General features: G+C 43.3%; 1 protein-coding gene across 2 annotated transcripts in view; it reads left to right on the top strand.

The window, feature by feature from the left end:
* The first annotated feature begins 599 nt into the window (after positions 1-599).
* Positions 600-9,809, top strand: part of LOC139156621 (cytochrome P450 2K6-like) — a 36,264-nt gene continuing 27,054 nt past the window's right edge. Inside the window, exon 1 of one of the 2 annotated variants that reach the window (XR_011557348.1) lies at positions 600-839. Coding sequence is in view for 1 of the 2 variants with exons in the window: in XM_070732475.1 (XP_070588576.1) it covers positions 723-839 (117 nt within the window). In the remaining variant the exon portion in view is untranslated. The remainder of the gene's footprint in view (positions 840-9,809) is intronic. The other variant, XM_070732475.1, reaches the window with a different exon arrangement.

Genomic DNA, 9,809 nt, shown 5'->3' with positions numbered 1-9,809 from the left:
GAACATCTTAGAAAATCCCTTTAAATTAGAGTGGTACAAGCTAAGGGGAATTGCATCTCAGGAAACTAACTGGCAGAAGTAACAGATCAAGCAGAAGAAGGGAGGGGTGGAATCCTCGCTTCCTTCTTAGTTGATTGGACAGAGATGGGAAAATATCAGCTGAATAATTACTCAAGCAGGAGTATCACTGTTGCTCTTGAAATCTAGTTCATTAATAGACTAAATAGTTCATTAATAGACTAAAAGATTCCATTTCCTGGATTCCTTATCTGAAGTGTTGTTAACATGAGTCTTCGGAGAGGGGCGGCATACAAATCTTATAAATTATTATTATTAATAAACAAGAGGATTTCATAATTCAATGTTATTCTTTAAAAGATGTTCCAAGGATTGGAATGTTGCACAGTTCAAATGTGTTTTAACTTGTTTTACAATATTTTCACTTAAGGATAGACACCACCCATGCAAATATCACAGTGAATGGTAAATAATATAGAGCAAGGTTCAAAGAGATTTAGCCTAAGGGAAAGTCAGATGATTCAGTACAAACACTAGCTGAGTTTCTGCTTAGCACAAGAATTTGAAATACATGTTTCTATCATTTCAGTTTGAAGATTTCGTTTTAATTTTTACTGAAAACTCTTTCTGAAAGGAAATGCCTTGGCTTGGATTTGTTTTATTATTATTACTATTTATTTTTTACAGTTTTATTAATTTTTAAAATGGGTAGTTCCAAGAATAACAACTCCCAAAACATTCCACCTGGACCCAGGACCATACCCATTTTAGGAAATCTGCACATAATGGATTGGAAGAGGCCTTATAAGTCAATGATAAAGGTATTTACTAATGATTAACAACTATGAATGTTCTTTGTCAAAATGTACTGATGCTGCTATAAAGGTTTAGCAATTTATCAAGTGATCAACTGTAATAAGACTGATATGCTCCCTTTTGGTTCTCGGGAGTCTATGGAAATGTATAAAAGTGACATTAACTTGGTGTTGTATTTGTTTATATATACATAAGGATTATGCAAGCAAAAATCTTTGCTAATAGGATGTACATTTATCTAACTATTTATCTGAAACTTGAATGAGTGTGTGTGTTAAAATTGTCTATGTCAAGGAAGGAAAATGTAAAAATCCTTACACTAATACCATGATGGCTAACCTATGGCACATGTGCCACAGGTGGCACACATAGCCATATGGGAGGGCACATGACACTTTTCCGTGTTTCAGCTCCAGCGCACATGCACATGCTGGCCAGATAGTTTTCAGCCTTGGGAAAGGCTGTTTTGCCCTCAGTGTTGCTTCCTAAGTGGACAGTTTGATTTCACAGAAGTTTTATTATATGTTCTAAGCCGCCCCAAGTCCTCAGAGAGAGGTGGCAAGAAAGTCAAACAAACAAACAAACAAATAAATAAAATTTAATTTTCTACACACACATCCTTCCTGAGCTAGTAAGTAATCTAATGCTAATCTATTTTGCATTTATTTACTTGGAGTTATATTGTTTAAGTGTTCCCTTTATTTTTTGTGCAGCGTATGCACACACACACACACACACACACACACACAAAGGGATTTGTAGCATATATTCTTGGCAAAATGGGCATTGTTTAACATTTTCTTCTGTGTTACCTGCTCCAAAAATATAGTATTTTTCTATTATGCTGAGTGATAATAATTTTGAACCTTATTTACATGATGAATAAACCCACTATAAATATAGCAGAATTTAAAGTATTGAAGGATTGGAAATGTTTCCCAGTCATGGGGATTTATTCTAGATGTGCTATGAAATTTTAAACTTTTTACAAAAGAATGTGAAATATTTGTAATTAAAAAGATAAAAATATCAGGCATGATTATAAAGTATTTTCAAAAATAGCTACAAGAGATTTTGCACAAAATTCCTTTATTCTCCCTTGTCGGTGGAGCTAGGCTCCAAGAATGGGAAGACATTGCCCTTTAGCCAATCAGGACTGAGTCAGAAGTATAAAAGCACCTCTGTACCATCAGCTCCCCCTCTTTTGACACAGTCCTAGCCATAAAGGACTTGTGTTCTCCCATCCTTGAAGGACTTCTCAACTTAGACGAAGGCCCTGGCATACCCACCTGGGGCACCTCCAGCAAAGGCCTGTCTTGACCATCGGGCCAGATTCTGGCTGTTGAGGAAGGTGGCTAGGCCCATTGATTGGCACCACATCAGGTTGTAGGGCCAGCCACAGTGAAATCATAAGGGAGAGAGGCTCTAAATTGTTGGTGACTGAGAGTCTGCCGCAGAAGCCTTGTGCTTGAGCAACCGACATTCCTCTCCCTTCCAGCTGGAGCATGTGCTCCAATAGCCAGTTTGGCACATCGTGAGCTCCCTGATTGCTTCAGGTGAGGGAAGAGAGCAAATATCCTTACTGATAGAAGGCTAGTTTCAGCACTTTGCACTTAAAGCCATTTATCGTTTCTTCAGCCCTCTGATGTCATTGGGCCTTTCATTGGTCTGCCACCATTGCTGCCTTTGCCTTCAAAGTTTGCTCACCAACCGTCACCCTTGGCTCCCACATACCATCTGGCAGGCAACCCATGTGATCACCCCTTGGTGTGTGCCTGCATCAGAACTGCCATGAAATATTTACAATAGCATTACCATTTAGATTTATATACTGCTTCCCAGTGCTTTACAGCCCTCTCAAAGTAGTTTACAGAGAGTAAGGATATTGCCCCCAATAATCTGGGTCCTCATTTTACCAATCTTGGAAGGATGGAAGGCTGAGTCAACCTTTAGCCTACTGAGATTCGATCTGCCAAACTGCTGGCAGCTGGTGTTCAGCAGAAGTAGCTTGCAGTACTGCATTCTGATCACTGCACCACCAAGGCTCCTGCAGTACTGCACTCAAAATGAAACAGCCCCACCTCTTGGAGCCGTGCTGACAAAAGGAGCCAGCAAATTGAGTAGCGGACTGCTGCTCGCCCAGGCTCCCGTTGACTTCAATAAGAGACCTCCGAGCACCCGCCTTTCATATGGAACCCCTCAGGGGATGGAAGGGGCTTCCGTAAATCTGTAAGTGGCCATCTCAGTCTCCCCTCGCCTCGCTGAATGAGGCTGCAAGGGGAAGGCAAAGACCAAATCACAGCACATCCTCAGGAGAGAGGTATCCCAGCAGGGCATTGCTGCCTCCTCCTTGGCCCCTCAAACGGCCAGGGACAGATCTACCCCATAACTGCCAGCCACCTCCTCCCCCACCCCAGTCAAAATCCACCAAAGGGGCAGAGGACCAGGCTCCACAGGGGAGAACTACCTCTAAACAGGCCAAGACTTCAAAGTCTCATGAGAGTGCTTTGTAGGAGGGCCTGGAGCAACTGCCTCTCCCTGCCAAGGCCACCTGCTGTAACACCCCGTTCTACCCACAGTGCAGCTACCTCTGCCATCTGGTCTGCCCGGACTTCCATCAAAGAGATTTGCTGTGCGGCCACCTGGTCTTCACTGTCAACATTTGTCTGCCACTATAAACTTGACACTTTTGTGTCGGAAGAGGCCTCATTTGGCCAGGTAGTCCAGATTGAGGGGGTCTCAGCCAGTATGGATTGATCCTCCCAGGGATACTATCCTTTGGTATGTCCCATTCTTGGAGGCTAGCTCCACCCATTAAGGATAATGAGCATTGGTACTCACCTGATATGCCCCTTCTCACAAGGTGGAGCTAGCCTCCAAGTCCCCCCCTTATCTTTCACTTGACTGCTCTTATCAAAAGAGGATGGGTGCTTTTATACTTCTGACTCAGTCTTGATTAGCTAAAGGGGATTGTCTTCCCATTTTGGGAGGATACCTCCACCCTATGAGAAGGAGTGAGTACCAATGCCCATTTTACATTATTTATAAAATTAAATTCAAGGTTGTTGCATGTATATAAGAGCAGATCAGCTTGTCCCTTTTATGTGCATTAATTTATCACATTTCAGACTGGAAAAAATGAGAGAATATGTAATCAATTGTGTTATCACTACCCTCAAAATGATACTATACAGCAGTGATGGCGAACCTATGACACAGGTGCCACTGGTGGCACATGGAGCCATATCTGCTGGCACACAAGCTCAGCTCCAATGTGCATGTTTGTCCTGGCAAGTTGACTTTTGCTTGCACAGAGGCTCTAGGAGGGCATTTTTGGCTTCCAGAGAGCCTCCGGCGGTGGGGAATGGTGTTTTTATCCTCCCTTGGTTCCAGGGAAGCCTTTGGAGCCTAAGGAGGGCAAAACATGAATTTATTGTGCCAACTAGATGTTGGGAAACAGGCTGTTCCCAGCCTCCAGAGGGCCTCTGGGGGACGGAGAAAGCTGTTTTCGCCCTCCCCGGGCATTGAATTATGGGTGTGGGCACTTGTGAATGCACGATAGTGTGCACACACACTCTTTTGGCACCCGAGGAAAAAAAGGTTTGACATCACTGCTATAGAGTATTGCACACCAAGACAACTAAACACAAGAACAGTATTTCCCCGAATGCCATCACTAAACAAATAATTCCCTCTATCAAATTATTTACTAAGGCTGCATTACTGCATTAGACCAGTGATACATTAGACCAGTGATGGTAAACTTACAGCACAGGTGCCATAGGTGGCATATGGAGCCATATTTGCTGGCACGTGAGCCATTGCTCTAGCTCAGCTCCAATGTGCATGTGTATGCCGGCCAGCTGATATTTGGCTTGCACAGAGGCTTTGTGAGGGTGTTTTTGGCTTCTTGAGAGCCTCTGGGGGGATGGGGGAGGGCATTTTTATCCTGCCCTGGCTCCAGGAAAACTTTTGAAACCTGGGGAGAGCAAAACAGGACCCTACTGGGCCCACCAGAAGTTGGGAAATAGGCCATTTCATTCATTTTCATTTATTGGATTTATATGCCGCCCCTCTCCGAAAACTCGGGGCGGCTAACAACAGTCATGAACAATGTACAGTAAAAATCCAATACTAAAAACTAACTTAAAACCCCTTAATATATAAAACCAGCATACGTATAAACATACCATACATACAGTTGTATCAGCCTAGGGGGAGAAGAAGTCTTAATTCCCCCATGCCTTCAGAGGGCCTCTGGGGGGTAGGGGAAGTTGTTTTCACCCTCTCCAGGCATTAAATTATGGGTGTGGGCACTTGCGCTCTTTCAGCACCCAAGGAAAAAAGGTTTGCCATCACTGCATTAGACTATAATTGTGCTGTGGGGATTTGGGAGGGGTTGCTACAAGAGGGGTGTAGAAATGTAGCCATAACAAATTCCTGCTAGATTCTCAATGTCATCCTTTGTTCAACACCTGCCCAGAAGTTGATGAGGATAATGGATACATTGGCATGAAGGAGACTGGTCAATGTGATGGACTTGTTCATAGGGAACAAGGAAATGAACTTTAAAATGGGTGGAGAAACCCACAGGACTTCAGATTTGGGTTTCTCACAGGTGTGCCAAGATGGCTCTGCTAATAAATTGGGAAATCTCTGACTCTGATTTAATTTCAGATGTTATTTGGAGTCCTCCTGACACCTGTACCCTATGACAATCATTAAGTGTCATTATTCTTGACAAATGTATCTTTTTTAATGTAAACTGAGAGCATATGTACCAAAGACAAATTCCTTGTGTGTCCAATCAGATTTGGCCAATACAAAATTATATTCATTAGAAATCAGTTTTTACAAATCTCAATAGAATAATACATAAATTTATTTGGCTTAACAGGAAAGCAAGAATTTAACTTAAGTTAATGCAGGATCACAGAACCCAGGGTGATATGGGCCTCCCAAATTGGGAAATTTATTATAGAGCTGCATCATTAACGTGGATAAGAGAGTCGATCCTTTTAGGAGACAAAAGAACATTGGTCCTAGAAGCCTTCAATTTGCACCAAGGATGGCACTCATTCCTGATATTGCATAAGGACAAAAAATATTTGGTATTCATTACATTAGAAATTGTTTATTCAATTCCTGGACTAAAATAAAAAAATCCCATTATGCACAAATGCCTAGGTGGTTCGTTCCTTTAGAGGCAGAAACCTATCCAAATGTCTTGCCCACGGGTAAAGCTATAACCTATGATGACTTACTAGATGAAAAAGATCAACTAAGCTCCAAGGAAGCCCTACACCTTAAAGGTATCAACCTGGACTGGTTACAATATTTCCAAATCATTTCTGGGGTTTTTTTATGTTCTGCGCATGTGCAGAAGCAAAAAGGCCCAGAAATAGGCCAAAATAAAGTAGGTGACCACCGCCGCTTGTCCTGCTGCCCCTGCCATTCATCCCGCTGCCCCTGCCACTCGATGCTGCTCCCACCGCTCCCTGCCACTCGCCCCACTGCTCATCCCACCATTAGCAGCAACTCTGCCATGAGCTGCCCATCCACTGCTCACTCTGCCACCCTGTCCAGCCCTTACTTTGCTCTGATGCATGACCTCCTGCAGGAGCAAGGAGAAGATATGCAATGGCATAGGAAGAAGGCTGGGTGGCCCTGAGCTCCGGCTGTATGGCCTCGCTGTGCTCTCCTGTGCCACAGGCATTTCTCTTCTGTGGTGCAGGAGAGCAGGCCACATTGCCAGAGTTCAGGTAGGCCGCTTTTGCCACTGGCACCAGCTGCCACTCTAGGCACCACAGCAAGATTCGGCTGCTGCTCATGTGCAGCAGCCGAAATCTCGCATACAGACGTCCTTCTGGCAGCAAACTTTTTTTACCAGAATTGCATCAGTTGGGCGTGAAAGACACATGCACACCTGGTGGCAATGGAGCAGACCTACATGCTCCATTGTTGCCACCAGAACAGCGTTCCCACCGTTGATTGATCAGCAACACATAAAAACAAGCATTTCTTCAATGGTGATTTTACACACTGACAATGTCAACAGGGGCTAACTAACAAAAATGAAATTTAAAGAAAAGTTTACAAGGACTGTCCAAACCATATACACAAAACAAACAGCGAAGATTATTATAAATGGAGATACTACAGATAGTATAAATATAGAAAAAGGAGTCCATCAAGGATGTTCCCTTTCTACCCTAATTTTCATATTAGCAATAGAAATTATGTTAATACAAACGCATTTAAACAATGATATTATGAGACTTAAGATTGGAGTACAGGAATACAAGATGTCTTAGTCTTTAATATTGAAGAACCCCTAGAAACAGAAGAAAAATTATTTGATGAAATTACCAGATTTGGGAAAGTAGCAGGTTTTAAAACAAATAAACAAAAGACAAAAAATTTAACAAAAAACTTAACAAAAAATTAGAGCAGAGGGAACCCGCGGGAGCCCGCAGGAGACTGGCAGGTATTGGCGGCTTGGGCGAGCGAGATGTGCAGGAGTGGGGCAGGTGCTGCCTCTCCCCAGCTGAAGCAAAGGCAGGTGCTCCCGAAGCCCTCAGTGAAAGTGCTCCCACAGCTGCTTCACTAAGAGTGCTTTCAACGAGCGTTTCAGGAACATCTGCCTCACCCCTCCTGCAGTCCCTTCACTGACAGTGCTCAGTGAAAGCACTCCCAGTGAAGGGGCTACAGGAGGGGTGGGCCAGGTGCTAACGAAGCCTCTGCAAAAGCCGTCCTGCAGCCCCTTCGCTGAGAGCTTTTTTACGCAAATCACTTCAGGAGCACCTGCCCTGCCCCTCTTGCAGCCCCTTTGCTGACAGCACTCGGCAAAAGCATTCTCAGTGAAGGGGCTGCAGGAGGGGCAGGCCAGGCACTACCGAAGCTCTCAGAGAAAGCCCTCTCGCAGCCTCTTCATGCCCACACCCGAGGCACCCACCCCTGCTGCATTGCAACTTGGCGGTGGTGGGGATGGAGTCTCCAAGTAGTAAGCAATCGCAAAGGAAGGTGATTGTGTCTGTGGAGGCACCTCCCTCACCCGCTCTGGGATTCCTTGCTGCAATCCCAGCCACTCAGCTTTTTAAAAAACTGAACGGCTGGGGGGGGGGTGTCTCTGAAATGGCTGGAGCAAGGGGTGGATGGTGTTCTGGATTCTGGTAGAACTTCAATTACATTGGGAATAACGCTTACTGAATGCAGGATTTCATAAACAAAAACTCCATCTTTATTCTCCTCTCCTCTGTATTCAAAATGCATTACAGAGAGTCACATTCCTCTCTCTTTATCTTTAGCAATTAGAGCACACAAACATTCCTCCATGCCTCCTCCCTTATCTTAAGATTTATGTCTATACAGTATAGTTCAAAAGCACCAGGAATAGCTGTGAAATAACAAAGAATAAGCTAACTCACTCCAGAGCCAAAACAACACACGTCCATGATGGATTTACAACATTGAAAAACTCTGCCCTTCTTTCCCACTGGCACCCTGACGTGACGAATACATCACTCCAGTAATTAACCCATTCCTCCCTTTAATATCTTTTCTCTAACACTTGCTCCTTGCATTTTTGAACTCTTCTGAAGTGAGGTTTAACCAGCAATTGTCTGTCTTTTCCTCACTGGAGTCTGGACTCATAGCAACATCCTGTGGCTGGCCTCGCACCTGTTCTGATACCTGTAACTGAGGGCCTGGCACTAATTCATATATACTATCTGTATCAGAGTCATCTAACTCTTCACCATCCTCCAATGACCAAAAGTATATACAACAGATGGGAGCATGTGGTCCTCGCCAGCCACCCATCTGCCAGGACTTCACTTTCTGCATGCCCCGCACCAAGCCTCCTGCCAGGTGAAAAATCTTTTGCCAGATAAGCTATGGATCCCACTGAAGAAATTTTAGAGAATACTCAAAATGATTCTCCATTTGCTTTGTAATCTTAAATAAAAACCAGTACAGTATTGATTGTGTAATTTACCCGGGGGGTGGAGGAGAAAGAAAGATGCTAGGAAGGAAAAAGAAAAGAAGACAGAGAGACAGACAGAAAAGAAAGACAGACAGACAGGAAAGAAAGGAAGGAAAGAAGGAAGGAAGAGAGAAAGAAAGAAAGGAAGATGTTAGGAAGGAAGGAAGGAAGGAAGGAAGAAAGAAAGAAAGAAAAAGAAAGAAAGATGGTAGGTTTGAAGGCAGGCAGACAGAAAAAGATGGTAGGAAGGAAAGAAGACAGACAATAAAGGAAAGGAGGGAGGAAAGGGATGGAAGAAGGAAAGAAAAAGAAAGGAAGGAAGGAAGACAGGCAGACAGAAAAGGAAAGGGGGAGGGAAGAAGGAAAGAAGAAGGAAGGAAGGAAGGAAGGAGAGAGACAGAAAGAAAGAAAGAAAGAAAGAAAGAAAGAAAGAAAGAAAGAAAGAAAGAAAGACCTATGACCACAATTGAGTCCAAAATTTTGGTTATTAAGCAAAAGTATTGTTAAGTGAGAATCACCACATTTTACTCAATCCATGACATTTCCTAGCTCTAACAGTGATGAAGGCATTTATAATGTTCTAGTTATGGTTAAATGTGTGGCAGAAAGAGGACTCTGGGTTTGTTTTTCCTATCACAGTAAGTGATAGGAATGTATATAATTTTACAAGAGCGCTCTCTCTCTCTCTCGCTCTCTGTGCGTGTGTGTGTGTGTATATACACATGCAGCTTATATAGTAGATAATGTACGGTATATTTTTGTGTGCCTGTGTGTAATATGTATGTACACATATGGCATATATACATAGAATTAAATAGTATATTTTGGATGTCCAGTAATAGTAAATAGAGAGGGAAATTGTATCTCTTTGAGGCAAGGAGAGGCCAGGTACCCTAACCCAAACAAGCGGGAGCAGCGGGGGATTGAGGTAAGTAATTGTATTTTTGCCTATACCTGCTTTGGGGAGACATATACCTGTTTACCCTCTTTT

The sequence above is a fragment of the Erythrolamprus reginae genome, chromosome 1 (genome assembly GCF_031021105.1).
Source record: "Erythrolamprus reginae isolate rEryReg1 chromosome 1, rEryReg1.hap1, whole genome shotgun sequence".
Taxonomy (NCBI): domain Eukaryota; kingdom Metazoa; phylum Chordata; class Lepidosauria; order Squamata; family Dipsadidae; genus Erythrolamprus; species Erythrolamprus reginae.
The sequence above is the reverse complement of the archived record's forward strand: the minus strand, read 5'-3'. Positions and strand labels throughout refer to the sequence as shown.